The 24525-nt window shown below is 39.3% G+C and overlaps 1 protein-coding gene across 4 annotated transcripts in view; it reads left to right on the top strand.

The window, feature by feature from the left end:
- The window catches only part of ABCC4 (ATP binding cassette subfamily C member 4 (PEL blood group)), a 220644-nt gene extending 196920 nt beyond the window's left edge, over positions 1 to 23724 (top strand). For all 4 annotated transcript variants that reach the window (XM_082366071.1, XM_082366074.1, XM_082366073.1 and 1 more), the window contains 5 exons: positions 511 to 600; positions 2489 to 2661; positions 3092 to 3197; positions 9432 to 9566; positions 21955 to 23724. In XM_082366071.1, coding sequence (XP_082222197.1) covers positions 511 to 600; positions 2489 to 2661; positions 3092 to 3197; positions 9432 to 9566; positions 21955 to 22062 — 612 coding nt within the window. In that variant the 3' untranslated portion in view covers positions 22063 to 23724. The remainder of the gene's footprint in view (positions 1 to 510; positions 601 to 2488; positions 2662 to 3091; positions 3198 to 9431; positions 9567 to 21954) is intronic.
- The last annotated feature ends 801 nt before the right edge of the window (positions 23725 to 24525 follow it).

Genomic DNA, 24525 nt, shown 5'->3' with positions numbered 1-24525 from the left:
AGGCTGTTTTAGGAATGAAGAAAATATTCTAGTTCAAATGTGCAAATATTTAGCAATTCTGCTTTGAGCCACAAACTTCAACTAATCATGCTCTTGGCATTTTCCAGTATCTTACCGGGATGGCAGTTCACTTATATAGCTCTTGATGTAACCTTCCTCAAATAATTATATCCTCTTTCCTTTTTGTTTGTTTCTGTTTAAGTAGATATTACCAGGAAGGCGTTTTTTTAAAAAAAAATCAAACCTTTCTTTCTCTTCTTCCGTTTCTTCTTCAGGTGATACACTCCAACACTTTCTTCTGTTATTAGTGTTCAGTGGTCTGGAAGATATTTTGGAGCACATCTTATAAAATGGAAAATTAATAGAGATAAAATTTTGTAAAGAGGCATTTGCAACCTTATTACTAACGATTATAGTGATTTTTTTTGTATTTTAATTTATTTTCTGTAAACATTCATGTAAAATGAAAATAAGCTACAGTAATAACATTCCCTATTTTGTGGCATTTAGGAACCTGTTTTATTCACTGGAACAATGAGGAAAAATCTGGATCCCTTTAATGAGCATACGGATGAGGAACTGTGGAATGCCTTAGAAGAGGTAATTTATAAAATGTAATTAATTTGTTAACATCAGTGTATATGGATGGACATTTATAGCATTGCAGGTAATTAAGGGGAGCTTATCGGTTTAACTGACTTTGTTTACCTCCTAGGAGAATACTGATGACGTGGTACAGTTAAAATGTGTGTACTGATGATGATGAAAACCAACAACATGATGCCTCATGCTTTTTAGCTTTTGCTCTAGAACCCAAAGCAACTGGATAGATTATTTTGTCCTTAGCAGAGCACTAAACTAGAAGTTAAAATTATGGGTTTTAATTCTAATAGTGACCTAGTGAATTAATTATCCTAATTACCCTGCAACACTCATTTTATTCCTCTGGTCTTAGGGAACATCTGGGAACATCTACTAAGTGGAGACAATGATAGTTTTTCATTATTAACTGAAAGATAATTGAAATCATACTAATAACATGCTGTGGAGTTTTAGAAAAAAAATTTTATAAAGGTGAATTATACATTTGGAATGTGATAATAATTATTAATTGGCATTCATGTCATTTTAATGCTGCAGCATGAATGCAGGTAACAGAGTCCTGGCCCTTTCACTCAGTTTTTATATGGATAAGTTCATTTCTAGAGGATTTTCTCTTATTTGTGTAGTGTTTCACTTTGGACCACTTCTTTGAATTTCCTTACTCTGGCATGAAAAGGATTTTGAATGGTAGGGTGCTGATGGTTTGTATATTTTAATACTAATTATTCTATGCATGTGCCCTAGTTCTGAAAATTGATTCTAAGCTACTGATGGCAGAAACTATATCTAGACTTCTAAACCATACACAGGTTTTTAATTCCTCATACAACCTAGCACAGTCTTTTGCTTTTAGAAATTAAACACTTAATAAACAGTTACTGAATGTTTGCTTGATCTCTTCATTTCAGAAAAGTGTGGCTTATTTATTTTTTTAAAAAATTGCGTTTTTATTGCTGTTGTTTTTGTACAAATCCCATTGACCAGTTGCTCACATTGTTGTTGTTTTGAATTTGTACGTTTTGTCATTTAGTGTCACCTCTCCAAGGTTAGCTGTGAAATCTGCAGTTTATATGGATGAGCTTGGGCTCTGAGCAAGCTGATTCGGCCCTACAGTTTTTCCTGCCAGTAATTCTGGTTTCTGAAGACAGATTATCTTCGGCAGTTAAAAGTTTTTTTTGTTTTTTTTTTTTTTAATCTTGTTGTACGGTTTAATCTTATAACAATCCACTACTTTACACACCATCTATACCCATAGTCTGGGGAAAATAAAACTTTATGTTGTGTCCTGTTTTTCATGAGTTTTCATTCACTACGAAACATTAATGAAATTGAAGTAAAAACCCTTGACTGGTCTAGCAGTATGGTGTTAAACTTGGGAAAGAAGCATCCCCCAAATAGGCTCAAGGTTTACTGTGGTACAGTTTGTCATTGTTTGAATTTTTTTTTTTTTTTTTAAACCTTTAGACCTTCTAAAATGGTAAGTACTGATGAGATTATGTCTCTAGAGAACCATACTTCCCACAATAATTAAAAAAAATTTTTTCCCTGTAGTATACTGACTCCTATCAGCCCTAAAGATCCTTTTTAGATCACATTGGGAGAAATAGCTTTATTTTTTGAGAGACTTCCTTAACTAATCCCTAGGTGGGGTTTCTGGTGGATGTCATGTGGCGGTGATGGGGGACACTGAGATCTTTCTGTCTTGAGTTGACTCTACCATCTTTCTCAGTGAACGCTGCTTGGAAGGAGCTCTTCCCATCACCTGGCTGTACATGTAAGATACCTAGGAAGTCCTGAGGACTTCAAAGCTCTAATGTCTAAAAGGCTTGTCTCCTTCATTAGTAGTTCATTTAGGAAAATGTCATTCTTCTTTCTGTATCCACAGGTACAACTTAAAGAGGCCATCGAAGATCTTCCTGGTAAAATGGATACTGAATTAGCAGAATCAGGATCGAACTTTAGTGTTGGACAGAGACAATTGGTGTGCCTAGCCAGGGCTATTCTCAGGAAAAATCGTATATTGATTATTGATGAAGCCACAGCAAATGTGGATCCAAGGTATGGAGTTGAGGTCCATGAAACTTGGAATCTGAATTTTAAATGTGGTAAATGGAAAACATTTAATGTTGCTGAGAAATGTTCCAAGCGCTCTCTTTTCCCCACAGATATCTCTTGATAACATTAATTGCAGAAAACAAAGGAAGAAACCAAAACCTGTTATATGGTGTTAATGTTATTAGGCATCCTAAGAGAGCTAGATTCCTAAATCCAGCTTCTGATAGTTTCAAGTAATTTCGAGGGAAGACTATCTTACATTGTTTTATGAAAAATCTTCTAAGGAGACTTTTTATACTCAGTTTTTGAAGAGCAATATTATGTCTTAAAGTATTGATTTTTTAAAACATTATAAAAATGTGGTTTTTTTTTTAAGTCTTAAGTCTGCTATTTCTGTCTTTAAGCGAACTAAATTCAACTTCTTTGTTTCCAGAACTGATGAGTTAATACAAAAAAAAATCCGTGAGAAATTTGCCCAGTGTACTGTGCTAACCATTGCACACAGATTGAACACCATTATTGACAGCGACAGGATAATGGTAAGACCCTCACCTGTGGAATTTCAGTCGTTCCCATTTATGTTCAGTTTTGTCAATGTATCCTTCCTTAGAAAACGTGATAGGAACCTCCAATAAGTTAGTTTTCTCTTAAGTTTTCCTCTCATTCCTGACAGTAACTCAAGTACTTACCTACACTTTCAGAATGTGCTATTAAATAATATATCCAGTAATTTCATATTTTCATATTAGAAGTTTATTTGAAATGTTATTTTTCATTAAGATGGCCAGCCACGAAAATACTCCAAATCCAAGACACAGCTTCATATTTCGGTGTTCTAGAACACAGTCATTTTTCCTTTGTCAGTTATTTTTTCAGATTTTTAGATTCCCTTAATCAAAAAATTAGCCTTTCATTTAGACTGCCAAGAGGTTGTTGGGTAAAGTTGCAGAATTTCTCAGCTGTTGGGACTTTCACAAGATTTCCTGTCAGAGGGGAGTCTATGAGAAGAAAGGCCTAGTGAGAAAAAGAAAGTATTTCAACAGAACAGATTTAATTTAGGAAATTTTACTACATAGGAATTGGAGGCATGGGAAAATGAAAGTGAACACTGTGTAAGTAATGTTAGGAAGCAACTATCTAGGACAGATCTGCAGACCTAACTAGCAAGTCTCTTTCACAATAGATCTGGGCACTGCACACATAGCCGACTCCAAGCTTTGGTCTAGTATCTTCCTTCCAGATTTGATTGGCTCGGTCTTTCTTAGTAATTTAATGTTTATTTATTTAGCTTTATTTCCTTCCTTCCTCCCTCTTTTACTTTTCTCTCTCTTCTTCTTTTCTCTCTCTTTGTCCTTTCCCTCTGTTGCTTGCTGAGTGTCAATAAATCTTAGGGTGTGGCTTTATAAAATGATAAGATAATCATCCCTCAAAGGAAAAACCTTTGACTGCAAATAAGCCCAAAAGAATGCAAGTTATTTTCAGGCTAACCCCCAGCCTGTGGCAGTGAGCTGGTTTTACTCATCTTACAGACGATAACTGTTGTCACAAGGTACCACTATATCCAGTGATGCTGATTAGTGATGAATGATAGTCAGTAATACACGATGGTTAATACCCAAAGTCCCTTGTGTCCAGTGATAATGGAGGTGTCTCTCTTGACTTCTTAGGCAGTTTCTGGAATATCACCTCCCATCCTACTTCACATTCACTGTCAGGCGGGATCATCAGTGGGGGCGCTGAGTAGATAGCGGACTGTCAGCACTGAAGCGCAGTGCCTTTAGCCTCACTCCCCCAAGCTGGACGTGCACAGGAGTGAGCTCTGGGGAGGCAGACGACAGGAGTAGGGCATCCCCAACCAAAGGGATGCTCTGGGCTTTAAGCTGTGTGTCTGGTCATCTGGACTAGAACATCACAGTCGGAAGCAGGCCCCACCGGCAGTCTTCTGTGCGGGACCAGGTGACGTTCCAAGATTGGAGGACAGTGACACTTAGAAACCAGGGACGTTGTTTGGCATGGATCATCCTTAGTCCCTCATTTTGTGTTCTTGAATGCTAACTGGAAAAGGGTCCTTTTATTTCTGTTCTTTACTTTTCGATTTGTTGGTCTCATGTCTCAGCATTGTATTTTCCAGACTGTGCCTCAAAGCGTCTTTCTTCCACAAGAAATGAATGATGCTGTGTAGTTTACCTATTTCAAGCCCTTTGTCAGTATTTAGAGGCAGCGGCAGAATGGTGGCTTGATCTCCATCCAGTTCAGTTGGGGGCTCCACTGAATTTAATCATTGCTCCTAAACGTAACCTGGAGATTAATTTTTGGTTTTTGGTATTACAGCATTTATGGTCGCTGGTTTCTTTCATTATCTAATTATTAGAAATACTGTCACCTTGGAATATATGATGGGTTAAAGAAACAGTGAGAAGGGACAGAATTTGCAGACATGTCAGCTGGTCACTCCTAAATCTTATCCATCAGCACTTGATCCACAGATGTGAACATCTGTATCAGCTTAGCCAATCAGCCGTTATCAAAATATGTCCATTTGTTTAATGCTTTATGTACCAGTATCTTCTGGTAAATTTCTATAATCTCAAATTTTTCTCTCAGTTTTTCTGAATAAATCCTTAACATGGTTTTACAAAGTGACTTACAGCTCGGCCCCTCCCCACCTTTCTAGTTTTGTCTCACTCTACTCTTTCCTTTAAAGCTAAAACCACATTGATGGTCTTTCAGTTCTCCAAATGTGGTTTTCACTCTCTCTTATAATTTTGCCCTCTCTTTTAACATTGGTGGCTTAGACTAAGGTGGTAGTAGTGGAAATGGTGAGATGGTTGGATTTGGGATAGACAGCAAAATGGAGCCAAGTGAACTGTGTGATGGATCGAACGTGGGATCTGAGGGAAGACAGAGGAGTCGATGCTGGTTTCTGGCGTGATCATCTCAGTGAATGGGGAAGAAGGAGTCCATTGGGAGAAGGGAAATGCAAGGGTTCTCTTTGGAACCTGTCACCTTTGTGATGACCAACATTGTTTTCTGTGGTGGACTTGCCCTTCACCGTTGGAGCTGCCCTTCGCGCTCCTGTGTTGGGAGACCTTCAGTTTAGGGCTCCCTGGTCAAGGTCATCGGTGATGTTGCAGGGAGGTCCCACCAGGAAATGTGAACATGGCCACTTGTTTACATCTTGGTCCAAGCTGGTTGCGGTTGCTGGCTCCTTAGACCTCAGGGGACCCAAGAGACGCGCATCCCCTAGCTTCAGAGCTGGGGAATTGTTCTCTGTGCTCCCATCCACCCCAGGCGTGAACCTTTTATGTTGCTCTGGAGCTTCTGATTACCAGTTGGCTTTCAATTTTGCAAAAATCTCATAAATAATGTTCTTTCCCACACCTTTGATTTCTGTGGCAATTTTTTTTTTGCTTGCTTGATTTAGAAATATGGGCACACCTTGTTTAATTGTGCTTCTCAGATGTTGCGTTTTTTACCACATCTGTGAAGTACATGGTCTGTGGCAACCCTAAGGCAAGAAAGTCTATCGGTGCCATTTTTCCAACACATGTGCTCACTCCATGTCTCTGTGTCACATTTTGGTAATTCTCAGCACTATTTTCACTATCATTACATTTGTTATGGTGATCTGTGATCAGTGATCTCTGATGTTACTACTACGACTTGCTGAAGGCTCAGATGATGGTTAGCATTTTTTAGCAATAAAGTATCTTTAAATTAAGGTCTGTATATCGTTTTCTCAGTCATAAGCCTATTGTACACTTGATAGGCTACAATGTAGTGTCAGCATAACTTCTGTATGCCCTGGGAAACCAGAAAATTCATGTGAACCAATTTATTGTGATATTCATATCTTTGTGGTGTTCAGGAACTGAACCCCCAAAATCTGCGAGGGATGCCTACCTGTTTCCTTTTCAGAAAGCAAGTGATTGTCTGTTCCTGAAGCTTTAAGGGCATAAAGACAAGTCAATCTGCTGCAAATCCTGATGTTCCAGAGGGTGGGCGGCCAGCCTCGGGGAGTGGCTGGGGAAGTGACAGATGCTAATGAAGGGCATAACCAACAGAGTTATCACCTTAAAGTCATGTAGTTACAAGTGCTTAAGGTGTAATAATTACATTTGGTTGCACTGGTGAATACTTCTGCACAAAGTCGGATGGATATGGTTTTGTTTACTGTAAGTAAATTAAGCAAAAGGCTTGTTGGGAAACAACTGTGACCTAATTAATAGCTATGTTTATGTGTTGGCTCTCCAAATGGATTTACCCAGTTTGGGTTCATTAAGCACCATTAATGTGTCAGGCTAAAAATTCTATTTTGCAAAGATGTTCTCTCAATTTTAAGTTTGTTAAACATGATGGAGTCATAATGACAGCTAATGTAATCTTCCGTACTTTCTCTGTTGCCACAAAACAGTGGAGCAAGACAAACAAATCAGAAATCCTCTTCCTCCTAAGACTCAACAACTATCTCTACATTAAAGGCTTCTTCCTGTAGTTTTTAGGATTAGCTGGTTGCTTGTGACCTGTTTTCTCTTCAGCCAATAGCACAGCTTTTCCCTCCAATCCCTGCACACTCCAGTCTTCATGTCACCGTGGATTCTCCCTAGAAGTGTGAGCACAGGAAGCATGTGGAAATCTGCAGTTGCTCTAACAGTATTGTTGCCTGCGTTCAACATTTTCACTGTCTGCAGTTAGAGAATTCTTTGGAAATGGATGATGAAGAACCAACACCAGGGCCAGGAAACTTGGATTCCACCTCTTCTGTTTATAGACAGTCTTACGATTTAATATTCTTTGCCTTTCTTCCTCAACTCAAACCTCTTTTTAGTAATGTTTTCCCAGATGAATGAAAACCAGAAACTATTTGTCACCCCCGACAAAAAAAAATTGAAAACTGTCCTTATGCGTAGTCATTATGTTGCTAATGCTTATAAGGGTCAAAATAGGTCTTTCTGCCATTTATATTTTTAATCCTATTGTTTTTTGAGAGTGTTAATGGTTTTCTGGCTTTGCCTTTCTTAGATACTAGTCAATCCTGAGAACTACTCATCTCAGTGGAATCATGTATTTTAGACAATATGAAAAAAAAATGAAAAGATTTGCTATTCATTCAAATTTTAGTAAATAAAGTAGAAAGTTGGACAAGGACAAAATATTAATAAAACTTCCCCTAAAAAATATATAAAGTCTCTATAGTCAGAGAACTCATTTCCACCAACTCTGAAGTGGTGATTTTTAAAAGTTGTTGCTTTTGAAGAATGTAAAATTCTTCGTTGTATGAAGTAATTTGATATAATTATTTCCTTTGTCTTTGGCATGAGAGAGACCTATGTTTTAAAATTGCATTTTTTTCTTCTTCACCGTCAGGAGGAATGGTTATGCTCTATAACGCTACGCATAAGTAAAATTACACATTCAGGGCATCTAAATTGGCATGCCGAATTATACGACATTTTAATAATTATGTGGATGTAACAGATTCAGTTATTCTTAAACTCTTTTGAGAGAGCTGCTGTTAGCAGTGATTCTTAGTAGTAAAAGTTTAACAGGAAAATGGCCTTTATGAGACTTAATAAATGTTTCCGATTGAATACCCTGGGACCAAATTAACTGTTCATACCTAGATGTGGAAGAACAACCTGTGTCCTGCGTAGAGTTTCATCGTATTCTCTTAAGATACATTTACTCTAAATATGACCTAAATGAAGAACTAAGTACCACTTAACATCAAAACTGTTTTCCTAGGTATGTCATTTGGGCCAATTATTTCAGATTCTTTTTTTCCCCTCTGAAACCATTAACCAAAGCCACTAATAAGTAGAAAGGCAGAGTTAAGAGCCCTTTCCTCTTCCTTTCAGTTTCCAATTAGTGGACATATTAATGAGCAATAAAATGGGTGAAAGGAAGGCAGCTGAAGAAAGAACAAGAAGCAAGGAAAGATAATTTGTGAAAACAGATTCCGATCCTCGGTAATTCAGATTGGGCTGCCCCCGTGTGCTCTGCAGGCCGTGATCACTGGACTTTGGAGCTCAATTTCTTAATTGCTTCTTTAGACTTATCCAAAGAGAAAATTGGATTTCTAGAGATTTTCTTCTGTGCAGAGCAATTCTGCTAAAGCTGTTTAGGTAGCAGCTCTTTTTGCCAGCTTTTCACTCTCAGAAGAATAAACTACTACCAAAGCTAACTTCAAGAAGCACCTTAACCTCTCTGGCAAAAGATTCTATCCCCACTTAGCTGAAATATTCCAGGGCCCTAAGGAAATTCCGGAAGCATTTACATTTTGTCCCCCAAATTGCTCAGATTCTGTGAAACCAACTCGGGAGTTCATTTGCTCTCTGCCATCAGTTTCTATGACATCACCCTAATTTTTTGCTAAATTGAGTTTGATTTCCTTGAATCAAGAAATTTCCCAGCTCTGTATATCTGTATAAATAGCCCTCAAAGCTCAAGAGCCTGAGAGCTAAAAGCACTAACTAATGATAACAGCCCCAAATGCCCTGGGCAGAATATAAAATGCCATATACTGCTGAGTGCCCCTAATCATAGTCTAAAACTTTCATTTTCTTCCTGTAACATTATAATAATAAAAGGTCGGGTTAGGCCTTTGTCTGCTTAGTAAAACAGGGTAATCAAACCGTTTAAACACCAGCCAGGCTTACCACCCAAACAGATTCTATTCTCACTGTCTTACCCCTTTCGGAAATATTGTCTGAGTTATAATATGTTACTGCAAAACATTGTGTGCTGATGGGCTTCTTTCTGCTGATTAACAGGTTTTGGATTCAGGGAGACTGAAAGAATATGATGAGCCGTATGTTTTGCTACAAAATAGAGACGGCCTATTTTACAAGATGGTGCAACAACTGGGCAAGGCTGAGGCCGCTGCCATCACTGAAACAGCAAAACAGGTAAGCCCGCCGCAGGGAGTTGTAATTAAAGTGCGTCTCCAGGGTTCACTCCTCAGGATCTGGCACCAGGGGTCTGGTAGCAAGCACTCTGTGCCCTTTTCACTTATAAGCCTCCAGAGACAAAGCTTCATGACTGCACCTTAAGAGTACATTGCAGGGGGAGGGCATGTCTGCTGAGAATCTGCAGAACTAGTGGGGGCGGGATGCAGGACGTGTGTGCGCCCACGTGTGCACACACGTGCGCATGAGAGAGAGATTTCGGATTGGAGCTTCCACATGTTTGAACTCTGGGGTCAGATCTCATAGAGCACAGAACACTCATTTTGCAGACCCTTTACATTCTTACGATTGGTGCTTAGCACATTTATGATGCAAATGCTGTCAGGGAACATCCAGGAAATTGGAGGGTTTGAGAAGAAGAATTGGAGTGGAATATTATGAATTGGGTCTAGAAAGATCTACCAGGGAAAGGTGTAGGTCTCTTCTGGCTTCTAACTGTAAAGAAAACTCCTACATGATACTGTCACTTTCTCCCTAATTCTTCGTTGTTCAGAATTAGGTCTGGTTGCCTCCCTATGCTTCCTCTTCTTTCTAGAAGATGAAATTGTCATCAGGATAAATCAAGAATTCACAGTACCCTAACACTGTAGTCTGAATGGCGCTTGAAGGTTTACAAAGCATTTTCACAGATGAGGTGTGTGGAAGCACTAAGCACTGTACGTGGTGTGAGAAAGGTGCTCAATGAGTAGCGTTCAGGTCACGTGGTATCTTTCTAACAAAGGTGAGGTGGTGGTATCTCATAGTACAAATGTGGTAACTGAGGTCTGGTAAGGGACTTAGCCACTGTCATGCAGCCAGCTGTAATTCTCTCTGGAATAAGATAGGAGTGGGATTGATGGAAGGATAGAGGGCGAGAAGAAAAGTCTGCTGTTCTTGCCCTTTTTGATGGGTGGGTTCAGGTGGGTTGAGGCCTCAGAATGTATGTCGTGAGGCTTTCCGTCAAAACTTTACCTCCGGGTGTTAAATTATGGGTGCATTTTCCCTTCTTTATACTTTTCTGCATTTCCCAGATTTTCACTTGTAAGTTGAATAAAATTACTCTTTCAGTATTTAAAATATCTCTTAAAGAAAACGTCCCATAATGTTACCAACAGGAGATAGAATTAGAAATTTGTATGCTCCCATTATAAGACTTCAAAATAGTAAAATAGCTTATTTTTTAAAAAGAAGGGCAAAAATGGATAAAACCGCAAGGAGAAATAGAAAATTCCACAATCAGTGGGAGGTATTAAAACAACTTTCTATCAAATTAATAGAGCAAGAAGAAAACTAAGTCAAGATACAAAAGATCTGAATAATCAATTAACCAATTCGACATCATAGGCATATATAGAGTACTGTATTCAACAATTGCCAGTTGTAGGACTTCCCTGGTGGTCCAGTGGGTAAGACTCTGCGTTCCCAATGCAGGGGGCCCGGGAACAGCCTGCAGGGGCCGACCAGGTTTGATCCCTGGTTGGGGAACTAGATCCCACACGCATGCTGCGACTAAGAAGTCCGAATGCCACAACTAAGAAGCCTAGGCTGCGTGCCGCAACTAAGAGTCTGCATGCCACAACAAAGATCCCATGTGCCACAACCTAAATAAAACAAACAAACAAAACAAAACAAAACAAAAAAAGGGAAAAGAAAACATGTCCCAGTATCTAAGTAATTCTATATGAAACATTTATCTGAAATGTGGCCTGAATTCTCTGTCATTGTTTTATCTCATTCTTCCTCCTTAGAAATGAAGAGCAGTACCTTCCACTGTTCATAATGTAGGAAATTGTGCTGGGTCACAGAGCTGGCTGAAGAGTTTAGGGATCCCGGAAGATTGTATTCTGAACTTTTCATAAGTACTTATATTGTATGTAAATATAGAGAAGTTGCACTTGGAGCCCTATATATATATATTTTTTTTTATATATATATAAATTTATTTTATTTATTTATTTATTTGGCTGTGTTGGGTCTTCGTTTCTGTGAGAGGGCTTTCTCTAGTTGCGGCAAGCGGGGGCCACTCTTCATCGCGGTGCGCGGGCCTCTCACTATCGCGGCCTCTCTTGTTGCGGAGCACAGGCTCCAGACGCGCAGGCTCAGTAGTTGTGGCTCACGGGCCCAGTTGCTCCGCGGCATGTGGGATCCTCCCAGACCAGGGCTCGAACCCGTGTCCCCTGCATTGGCAGGCAGATTCTCAACCACTGCGCCACCAGGGAAGCCCCCTGGAGCCCTATAGTTTTTAATGTGTGAAATTCACAGAGCGCTTTCATCCACTAGAGTGTCTCCCAGTCAGAGCTGCCCTCCTAACATCCAATAATTATTGGGGATTCCCTATATAACCTAGTCACACAGAACAGCCAGGAATCTCACAAACCCTTTTTTTCTTTGGCCTTAGGCATTTCACATCAGACACATGTATCCTCACGTATGGGTTAAAAGTCTCCACTTAAAAAATATGTTATGATTATATATTATCAAACATTGAGCAATGAGAACTAGATCACAGCATTTTAGGTAGGTACATAACATAAGTTCAACACCCTCATTTTACAGGTAAGGAAGCTAAAGCCCCCCTTAGAAGGAAGTGTCCATATATATACAGGTAGTGATAATGCTACTGTGCAGCAGACGCTGGATAAGGAATCTTTTCTTCCAACAAATGTTTTAAATCAAGTGTAACATACATAGAAAAATAGACATAGTTCATTGAATTAGATATCTTGAGATTCCTGGTGTAGTAATCCTGCATGTACTTAAACAATTATCAGTGGTAAGTTACATTTGGGTAGTTCTTTATCATTTATTTTACATACTTCTCGCATGTATGATTGCACTTAATCCTCATCACGGTCCTTTTTTATCCCCCGTCATGGATGAGGAGACTGGGTCCAGGGCTCACCTAAGGTCACAGGTCCAGGGAGCGCAGGGGGTGAATTGGTGGGGGAGGCTGAGCTCCACCCTAGGCACTCTGCTCTGTGTCGAGCCTGAGAACGCTGCTCCTTTCATGTGGTAGCCAAGACGGGGCCAGTCACCCAAGTTCACAGGGTGGCAGAACATCACTCTTGGATTTCAGTCCTGCCACTGCCTCAGGTCACTTCTTTGGAAAGACATAACAAAATAACATATCCTGATTCTCATCTCAGTTGAGTATCTTCTTGACATTATTTCTACATATGCTTGATCCTCTTCGGAGAACAAGCTGTCAGATTGTCAACTTTTTAAATGTGCAAGCATCAGATATCGTTCAGAGCATCGTTCACAGCTGTAACACCGGGAGGATTAGCCTAAGTCAACAAGCTTGTCGCTCTTAACAGAACAGAATTCATTCATTTGAAAAGAAAACTCAACATCTGGGAAAACGTGCGTCCAAGTCATGTTTTCTTGACTACGTAGTTGATTCTCTGAAAATGGTGCACGCAAGCTGAATCACCGTCTGATTGACCCTTTTAGATGATCCGTGAAATAGAGAAAGTACCTTTCAGATACATAAAGCTGAAGGGTACATTAGTTTGCTAGGGCTGCCATACAAAGTACCACAGAGTAGGCACCTTAACAGAAACTGATTTTCTCACAGCCCTAGAGACGGGAAGTCTGAGGTCAAGGTATAGGCAGGATTGATTTCCTCTGAGGCCTCTCTCCTTGGCTTGTAGATGCCATGTTTTTCTCTGTGTCTTCACATGATCTTTGTGTGTGCCTGTGTCCTAATCGCCTCTTCTTATAAGGACTCCAGTCATATTAGATTCGGGGCCACTTATATGACTTCATTTTAACTGAATCGCCTTTATAAAGACCCTATCTCCAAATACAGTCACATTCTGAACGACTGGTGGGTTTAGGACTTCAACATATAAAATTGGAGGGGGAGCTTCCCTGGTGGCGCCGTGGTTAGGAATCTGCCCGCCGATGCAGGGGACACGTGTTAGAGCCCTGGTCCAGGAAGATCCCACATGCCGCGGAGCAACGAAGCCTGTGCCCCACAACTGCTGAGCCCGCGTGCCGCAACTACTGAAGCCCGAATGCCTAGAGCCCGTGCTCCGCAACAAGAGAAGCCACCGCAATGAGAAGCCTGTGCACCGCAACTAAGTAGCCCCTGCTCGCCGCTGCAACGAGCGAAAGCCCGCGTGCAGCAACGAAGACCCAACACAGACAAAAAAAAAAAAAATTGGAGGGGCCACAATTCATCCCATAACAAAGGATAAATGCCTATCATTCATTTTATTCTGGGATGAAGCAGACCTGATCGAGGCTTTTTTGAAGTTTCTTTGTTGCCAGTGTGTAACAGAGGTTTCATTTTATCTATTCGTTTTATCACCAGATACACCCCCAAAATTATGAAATCCTAATATCCTAGATCTAGGACCTTGGACTGGTTTGAATAGTGCAGGAGGCACTTAGCAACCTTGTGACCTCTTATGTTGCCCAAGGTCTCTGAGCCTCAGGGTCCTCACCTGTATGCAGTGCAGGGATTACAGCACTGCCCGGCTCCTTTGCACTTATTACAAGAATCAGATGATGGGGCTTCCCTGGTGGTGAAGTGGTTGAGGGTCTGCCTGCCAATGCAGGGGACGCGGGTTCGAGCCCTGGTCTGGGAGGATCCCACATGCCGCGGAGCAACGAGGCCCGTGAGCCACAACTGCTGAGCCTGCGCGCGTCTGGAGCCTGTGCTCCGCAACAAGAGAGGCTGCGATAGTGAGAGGCCCACGCACCGTGATGAAGAGTGGCCCCCGCTTGCCACAACTGGAGAAAGCCCTCACACAGAAACGAAGACCCAACACAGCCAAAAATAAATTAATTAATTAATTAATTTAAAAAAAAAGAATCAGATGAGAGTGCTTTGTGAATATTGAGCATTTTATAAGATACAAGTGGCATCATTTTTTTTTCAGGCTATAGATTCAACCCTTATCTCCCAATAAGAAAAAGTACCCACAGTTCTTCTAAGTAGCATTAGAGACTCTAAATAATTAAATTTTATTTTTAATAATCAGTTCTTAAAGACATGATGTGTCTAATGCTACAAAATTCAAAAACTTCACTTTTTTAGAATAGGTTTTAAAATTTTATAAATGAAATCTAAGTCACTTTACCATTCCTGTCATTACACGGCTCCTCCCCCGGGGTGGAGCTCCAGCACCATCTTTGACTATTCTCTTGACAAGTTCTGTGCTTCAGTAATAATTTGTGCCTATGCGGCCTTCCTGTTTTTAAGCACAAACGATAGCTCTTCCTTACTTTTTTCATTGAATATTATATCTATGTGCATAGTTATCTCATTCTGTTTAATGGCTACATAGTATTTATGTTCTCTCCATTCCCTACTCCTCATTTTCCCTTCTAATTAATTGTTACAGTTTTATGTTTTTTTCCCCACAAGAGGAGCTCTGTAGTTCACTTACTACTTGTATTCTTTTTTATAATTTATCACCTTCTATTATCTTTCTTTCTTTGGTTTATTTTATTGTTGCTTACTTCCTGAATGCATTTGTTTTTATTTTTTCTTGTCTATTAATATAAATATTTCAAGGCTGTGAACTTTTCTCTGAATACTGTTTTAGATATATCCTATAGGTTCTGGTGTGTAGTGCTTTCATCATAGTTAGGTTTTTTTGTATAGATTCTGCGATTTTGGTTTTCATTTCCTCTTTGGTCCACAAATTATTTGAGAAGGATATCTTTAAAACTTCCTGAGGGTTGGAGTTTTTTTATGTTTATTTGTTTCTATTTTCCTCATCAGTCTCAGTACCTTATGATCAAAAAATGTTGTCTGTCCTGTTTCCCCCAAGAAACAGTATTTATTAATACTTTTTTTGTGTTCTGGTAAATAGGCAATTTTTTGAGTGTTCTGTGGGTATTTAAAAAGATGGGCTATTGTCTGTTTAAGTTATAGAGCTTCATTTTTAATTAGATCTATTTAATTACATTATTTAGTTCTTCTCTATCCTTGTTTATTTTGGTCCGTTTAATGTAACTTGGACTAGGTGAATTAGTCTCATGCTACCAAGTTTCACTTTGTACTTCCTGCTTTTTTTGGTTGTTATAATTTTGATGATATGATTTTTTCCAGTGCACAAATATATTCTTGACTTTTATTATCAGTATGAATTATATTTTCTACTATTTTAAAGTGCCTTTCATTGATTCATTTAATGGTCTTGGCCCTGAATCCAATATGGTTCATAATTAAATTGAGTCCCCCTTTTCACGTTGTTTTCATCTGCCTGGTATGTCTTTGACTGTTTTTGTTTTTGTTTTTGTTTTGGCCATGCTGTGGGGCATGTGGGATCTTAGTTCCCTGACCAAAGATTAAATCCATTCCCCCTGCAGTGGAAGTGCAGAGTCTTAACCTCCTCTGGACCACTAGGGAAGTCCCAGTCTTTGATAGTCTTTTTTTTTTTTTTAATATTTATTTATTTATTGGCTACGTTGGGTGTTAGTTGTGGCACGTGGGATCTTTCATTGTGACATGTGGGCTCTTCACTTCATTGTGGTGTGTGTGCAGGCTTCTCTCTAGTTGTGACGTGTGGGCTCCAGAGTGCATGGACTCTGTAGTTGTGGCGCATGGGCTCTGTAGTTGTGGCGTGCAGGCTTAGTTGTGTGACCAGGGATCGAACTGGTGTCCCCTGCATTGCAAGATGGATTCTGTACCACTGGACCACCAGGGGATTCCTCCGATTATCTTTTAATAGCAGATTACAGATACGTCTCTTGCAATGGCATGTAGTTAGGTTTATCTCTGAGATTTAATCTTAGCACGTGAGGCACCCCCCCCACCGCCCCAATAGATGAGTTTAGGCCATTTACACTTATTGAGATTATAGTTATGTTTTATCTTAGTTCAGTCATGTTATACTGTCAGTTTTTAGTGCTCTTTTTTTTTTTAAATCTTTTTTTAGCCTGTAATTTGTGTTTCTTTGCTCATTGTTTTATGTATGTTCCTTTCATTTCCTCTAAGAATACTTTATTTCTTATTTTTGGCTCCCCATTATGAACAATGATGTCATATCTTCCCTCTCCCCATTCTCCCATCAGATTTTAATTGTTTTTCTTCTACTGTTTATCTTCATACCTTTAAAAATCCTTAAACCTCTATTATTTTACTTACTTGTATTAAGTGATACTTTTTCCATCTCCTAGTTGGCTAAAATTTGTCCTCTGGTATTGTGTTTTTACAGCTTAGGGGTTTGATTCATTAGTGGGGCTGAGAAATCTGTTTAATCAGTCATGACCAGCATGCTTTAAGAAATGAAATAGAAAAGAATGGAATAGAAGAAAAGGAGCAATGTATCTTTCCTAGTAATAGTAAATATTTCATGAAAATGAAACTCCTTTCAGGATAGATAAATATAGATACAGATTGTGAATCTGTACTGAGACTCAAAGTAAAGTTAAGTGTATTTACTATTATGGGTGGCAGTACAAATGAAAGGTTGAAAACAAGTCTCTATACCATCATAAAGGAGGGTCATTGGAGTTAAGAATCCCCAACTTACTGTCTATAGAGTTGACCCTTGAACAACAGGGATTTGAACTGCAGGAGTCCACTTATATGGTTTTTTTCCAGTAAATATGTACTATAATACTACATGATCTGCAGTTGGTTGAATGCATGATGTGAAACTGTGAATATGAAGGAGCAACTGTAAAGTTATACTTGGATTTTCGACTATGTGGAGGGTCCCTAACCCCTACGTTGCTCAAGGGTCACCTGTATGAAATATTTTTCTGCTACATCACCAGTTTATATTTCTGGTTATAATATTCTTGGATCACACGTCCTTTCACTTACTGTGTTGTAATCTTTGCTATAAGGTCTTCCAGCATTGTTTATTCATGTGTAGGAGTCTAAGGCCATGTTGGACATAAGTTGATCTTTCCTGGATACTCAGAGGATTCTTTTTCTGTTTTGAAAGTCATTTGTTTTTCCTAGAACATCACAGACTCTTGGTCACTAGCTTCTAGTCTTTTATTTTAGGGAGTTTATTTGAATTGTATCTTTGAATTTGTTTTAGTTGATTGGATTCTCTTTACAAATATCTGTAATGTATATATTGTCCTTTGTCTATTTCATAAAGCTATTATCTCCTTAATCTTTTTAAAATTTTTATTAATTTATAGTTATTAGACTTGCTTTCTCAGTTCTATCCTCCATGTCTCATATTGTTTGTTTAGTAGTGACTAATATTTGTGCAGCCTTCAGAAATGTCATTTCTTTGATGTTTTCATTTTTATCTTCCTTTTCACTTTGGCATCTGTCAATTCATGTTTCATCTTTTGTTTCTGTTCCATGTTTTCCTGTACTCTCAGATCTCTGCCTCCACGGGTTGATTATTCTACTACATTTTCTTTAAATATGTAATATTATTTTTTTCATAATTTTCATCTGTTCAGTGATTATTTCTTTCATCCATCATGTGCTTATCCTGTTCCTTTTCCTACTTTTTTGTTTGTGTGTTTTACAAATTCTGTATTACTTTTTTATTTATTATTATTCCTACTACGCACTTCTTAATTTTGTTTTTTTAAGACCATATATTTGCTAGATAGTTGTGGCTAGCGCATCATTTCAGACTAAAGGGAATTCCCTCTGCTTAACATAGAAGCATTCCCCATGATCCAGAGAAAGACAGTGAGTGAGTGAGTGTGTGTGTGTGTGTGTGAGAGAGAGAAAGAGAGAGAGAGAGAAATTGATAATACATATTCATTTAGCCTGTATTCCTCCCTAGCCTGCAGAGATGGGCAGTTACAATGCTGCTTGCATTTCAGAATCTCTCTTGTCCTAGGACCTGACCAGTGTACATGCTTTAGGCGAAGATGTTGATTCTATATGATTCCTCATAGACGCCTTAGAATTTGCCAGTTAGTTGGAGAACTGTGCTCTCCCATGATTGCTGAGATCTGCTCTCTTTAGGTACTTTCTCTCTGTCTTGCTACAGCCCATTGGATCCAGTTGCATAAGGCAGTCCATCTAGATATTTTGTCAGTTGTGATTTCAAATGATTCCTGATTTCATCAAATATTGGGCTTACTTTTTAATCTCCCACTATCCTTGCTGTTGAGAGTGATTTCTGAGAGAATAAGGGGAGAAAAATATCCAATATTCCGTTAAGTTAAAAGCAGAAATCGTCTCTAACTCTCTAGCATTCTTTAACTTTGATAATATACCTGCCAGCATGTCCACAAAGTTAGACCTGCTTTAAAGATGAGGAGTTTGAGGGTTACTGGGATTGAACTAGTGCCGTGCAGTTCAGTGAGAATGAATGGACAGATTCTTGAACCATAATTCTACATATATTGAACCATTGATTGCTGGCCTTTAACCGTGCAGGGGAGCGTTTATTGCTCTGTTGCTTTTAGTAAGATCTAATTCCATGATGGTGGCTTTGTTTACAAGTTGGAGTTTAAATACTAAACTTAGTTTCAGCCTACACTGGAGGAACTATAATGAACTAAACCCAAAGAAGGACAGGAAAAGGCTCAAACCCAACACTCACTGGTCTTATGTTCTGCTTGGCCAGAATTTGAACTTTTTTGGCATTGTCTCTTTTAATCCTCATTAAAACCGTTCTGAGCTGGTAGTATTATCCCTCAGATCGAGAAACTGAGGCAGAAGGGCCTAAGGAACTTGTCAAAGTCACAGGTTAGAAAGTGTTAGTAATCTTTTAACTACATTCTGCCTCCCGGGTTACTGTATTTACTGAATAAAATGTGTATTAACTACGACCCTGCGCTTCTGTAAAGATAAAAATCAAAAGATTCACAAAAGGGCCTCCTAGATATTTTAATTAATTTATTTATTTATGGCTGCGTTTGGTCTTCGTTTCTGTGCAAGGGCTCTCTCCAGTTGCGGCAAGTGGGGGCCACTCTTCATCGCGGTGCGCGGGCCTCTCACTATCGCGGCCTCTCTTGTTGCGGAGCACAGGCTCCAGACGCGCAGGCTCAGTAGTTGTGGCTCACGGGCCCAGTTGCTCCGCGGCATGTGGGATCTTCCCAGACCAGGGCTCGTACCTGTGTCCCCTGCATTGGCAGGCAGATTCTCAACCACTGTGCCACCAGGGAAGCCCTAGATGTTTTGTTCTCATCATGTAAGCTGGGTGATGCTGCTGCCTTCTGTGGACTAAGGGACCACGTCTCTGAGCAGCATCATAATCACACCCAACACTTAGCTCAGCGTGTTTTCAACCTGCAGTTTGTAGCCATCAATTAGTTCCTATGAGGTAAGTCGTTGTCTCGTTTCACAAATGAGGCAGCTGGTCAGAGAGAGCTTAAGTGATTTTTCCAAGGTCAGCAATGGTCCCAGGAGAGAGAGGTGAGTTTGGGCCCCTCCATCCCAGGCTCAACCCATCCACAAGGACCCTGCTAACAAGCGTTCAGTCATCTCAACTCCCTTCATAACCTGCCCTATGAAAAAGATGCCTTCTCTCACTTGTGCCATCAGCTAGAGTGTGGTCTACACCATGGCAACAGATGAGGAAAAGAAAGGTCAAATCAAGGATTTTATACACAGGAAGCTCATTTTCATTATTCAGTTCCAAGTATTTCAGACCATGAAATGAAGACCATTTGGGTTAAAAATTGCTACTAATAAAAATTTTTTAATAAAAAATTACATTGAGAAAGGGGTATGGAGAAAGGAACCAGGGTGATGGGGGAGGGGTGGCTGTCAAGCAATAGAAAATGAAATGAATTCCCTTCTGTTCTTTTGGCTGTTTTTACTTTCACTAACAGAGTATATAAATACATAACCCCCCAAGTATGGCTATTTTAAAAAAAAATTGAGGAGGGGGATGAAATGCAATTAGCCCCCCCAAAAGCTTTATTTTTAAATCCTTGCATTATAATGGAAGTAGCCTCAAATTTCATCCAGTGGGATCCAAGCACTCTTGGAGAAATTCTTATTTTTCTCCTTTTAAGTGACATTTTAATATACAGCATTTCATATGTAGTGCTGTTTTGGGGGTAGCAAGTATGCAAGCAATAAGAGAAAAAGTACACATAATATGAAGGTAGGTATCTCAGAGCTTTTCCATTTCATGTGTGAAGTCCACTATCATGATAACTTTGTTGACAGCCCCACAAATGTACTTGGAGTCAGGTTTTGTAAAATAGATCTGAACTCGTATGACTAAGCAACCCAGCACGTGACACGAGCAAGCCTCAGATAGATGGTACATTTTCTGTTTTAAAGACTCAAACAAAACTTTTCACATTCTTCTTTGGAGGAAAAAAAAATTACTTTTGAAGTCCTTTTTCACCCAAACACATTTAGAGATAAGAGCTCACAAGTCTTGACATTATTTCATTTTGTTTTGTGCGTCTGTCAAGGAACTGAGATACGATACAGCTACTAAAAACTGATGATTGTGGAACAGAGAAACTTGACAGCATTTCATTTCCATTGTGTTCTGATTATACATTTATCAGAAAACCTGTATCTCTTCCAGTTCAGCTAGAAATTGGTAGAATTCAAGAACTCAAAGGCTTGGCAAAGACCTGTCCTATTATTTGGTATCATCTTCCATTTTAGAGAAGTTGCTTGGTTGAGTCATTATTAAAGCTTTTGATTCTCTTTTCATTCTTGTATCCCACTATCCACAGATCACATTTCTATAGGCCCTATAACTGCTTTGCCACACAAATTAAACGCCAGGATATTTCATACATATACGCCAGCGTTTCAATGCTTGTCATCAGAGTTTATAAAATATAGGGATTGCAACCTGATATTAACATCCAAATCTATTGTGCTCATTTTGTGTGTGAAAATGAGAAACCCTCATGCAGACGCTAGATTTCCCAGCCTCTTTGTCACCCTGGTTTTAATTTATCACCAGGCTTTGAGTCAGTAAAATGATTCCGCTTATCAATTTAATGTAGTGATAAAGCATATCTGTGAATCAGAATGATCAGAACTCAAGTGGATCTACAGGTTGTTTAGTATTAAGCTCAGCCCCACTGAGGGTTTTAATGGGGCTACTTCCTCCACAGAATAAATACGTCCCTGGTTTTTTCACTTGTTCCTCCACTAGTGATGGGATTGCTTCACATGAAAAGTGGACATAGAAATGCACTGCTTGGGGCTTCCCCGGCGGCGCAGTGGTTAAGATTCCGCCTGGCAATCCAGGGGACAGGGGTTCGAGCCCTGGTCCGGGAAGATCCCACATGCCGCGGAGCAACTAGCCCCCGCTCGCCGCAACTAGAGAAAGCCCGTGCGCAGCAATGAAGACCCAATGCAGCCAAAAATAAATAAATTAAATAAATTAATTTTAAAAAAAAAGAAATGCGCTGCTTTAGGGAGGAGGACTTTAAAACTTTTAAACATGTTTTTATACCTGTCTTTTTTTTTCAGGTGTACTTCAAAAGGAATTATCCAGAAATTACTCACAATGGGCATGTGGTTATGAATGCTTCCAATGGACAGCCCTCAGCCTTAACAATTTTTGAGACAGCACTGTGATTCTACCATGAGGTCAAGTCTATTCCAAAGACATTTTTCCAATAGTCTTTGCACTGTGTAAACTATATTTTTCTTTTTTTTACACCAGCAACAAATATTTACATACAAGTTGTTAGTCTATTTGGATTTTTTCCCTCCACTTCACCCAATGATTTCAAGCTCTAACAAAATGATTTATTATTGTTATTTATACGTTATAGTATTTTTTGTCTTATCTAAATCAGAGGTACAGGCCACCAATAAAAGCTGTTTACCGGGTTTTGTGCCTTAAAGAGACTCCAGAGCCAAAGCACATTTTCTAAGGTATAAGACAAAGTTGTCATAGATGTTTTTTACTGCCCCCAAATTACATATTACTTTCCAATTATATCAGGGATTCTATTTACTTGAAGACTGTGGAAGTTATCATTTTGCCTTACCGCTTTCTTTAACATAAGTAGGATCCACTATTCCCCGCCCAAAACCTCTGGCTAAACTAGTACAGAAAAAAACTAATAGGAAAAACAAAAAATACACGTTAGTTTAAGTGGCATTATAGTAGGAGAGGGCCCCCCCCAGAAAAAAAGATAAATGGTTAAAATACAGAAGGTCAGTATTTAATTATATTTTCTAAAAGAGATGGAAGAGAAAATGCTTTCAGAAAATAGGAGCCCTTCTAGGGGATTTGATAATGACGGACATGTGTTATCATTGATCGTCTTCTAGATTTCATGGCTCCTACATGATATCTGTTGCAGTTTTAGACTCAGCTTGGTGATATTTTCAAAAAGGCCGTGCTGCTAACTGTAATTGACCCTCAATTGACCGTCAGTTGACGGTTGATCCTCTGCTGACGTAAGGCTTTTGCTTTGCCCGTCATTGAAATCCTTTCTAAATCACATGCATGGGCTCTCCTGACTTGGTGAGAAAAACAGAAAGACATTGCATATATTGACTGTATTCATGCAGTATGTTCTCAGGATGCGTCAAGAAGGTTCACTTTTATGAGCCTGCCTAGGTTAGTTTACTTCTGACCGCTAATTGTACTTTGTCTAGCTCTTTCTGATCAGCAGATCAACAAACCACAATACTTCCGAGGGCCTGCCGTACTTTGTTTGAACTATGGGTCCTTAGCTTTTCTTGATGGTGGCGGCTATGATATGGTGCGTTCAACTTACTAAAGGTTTTACTGTCCTGGTTTTACATGTACTCTCAGAATAAGGCATAACCGCCCTCAAATGGAATATGTTTATTACATACACACACACACACACACACACACACATATGTATATGCCTTCTGATAGCCGGTTTTTGGATTCTTTAACAGAGAGAAACAGATGTTTCATAGAATTAAGCCTTAAAAACCACATACTCAGCAACCTACCAAAATACATTGAGTGCAGTTTGTATTTAGAAATAATATGGTTAATGTTTAGTCCAGTAAATTTGTGTAATAGTCATGGTTCTTATTTCAGGAGACTGACATGACAACAAGGATAATATTGAGGTTTGTTAGAACAGTGGAAGTATTTGAAATGTATATGTGTTTATTTGGTCTTTAGAGGTTTTTTTAATCTTTAAAGGCAGTTAAATATGTTTCTATTTTATTTCTTTTTTAATGTCATTGTAGAGTTTTTTAATGAAACAAAATTCAATTGAAATAAATGTTTTCATCTCCAGAGATCTGTATTTTTATTTTTAGAGGTATAACTGACTCATGTCCTTGCTGTTGAAAGCCAGTGAGTTTCCCTGAGATAATATCTATTATCAACTGGTTTCTTGGCTAAGTAGGTACACCAGATACGCTCTGCAGAGAGGTGGGTGTCAGACAGATTTAAACAGTTGCTACTGAAGTAATCCCAGTTGTACCCCTTCCACAAAGGGAAAGTATTAGCTTATGTCCCAAGCTTGAACCAAGTAGTCAGTTGTTGAAGTTTTTGGTGTTTTTGTGTTTTGCCCTAAACTAACAAGAAACATGTGTTGCTGCTGCATTTAAAACACCTGGAGGACGTGTGTTGTCACAGTGTGGTCACCAGGCCGGCAGCGTCAGCGTCACCTGGGAACTTGTTAGAGATGCACATTCTTGTGTCTCACCCTATATCTACTGAATCAGAAACGCTGGTGGTAGGGACCAGTAGTCTGTCTTAACAAGGCCTAAGGATGATTCTGATGCCTTCTGAAGTCTGAGAACCAGTACCATAGAAAATAAAGAACTCCTGAAACTCATTAAGAAAAACACGGAAAGCCCAATTAAAGAAATGGACAAGAGACTCAAATAGGCACTTCACAAAAGAGAATATCCAACTGGCCAATAACTGGAAAAGCGCTCGGTCTCATTAGTTACCAAGGAAATGCAAATTAAAACCACAACAAGATACCGCTAAACACCGAGTAGAACGGCTAAAATTAAAAAGGCTGAGACCAGGAACGGAGTGCTGATGGAGTAGTGGGAACTCTTGTGCGCTACTCTGTGTGCGAAAAA

Source organism: Balaenoptera borealis (assembly GCF_965194805.1).
Source record: "Balaenoptera borealis genome assembly, chromosome: 18".
Lineage (NCBI taxonomy): Eukaryota > Metazoa > Chordata > Mammalia > Artiodactyla > Balaenopteridae > Balaenoptera > Balaenoptera borealis.
Note: the sequence above shows the minus strand (reverse complement) of the source record. Positions and strands in the feature narration are given on the sequence as shown.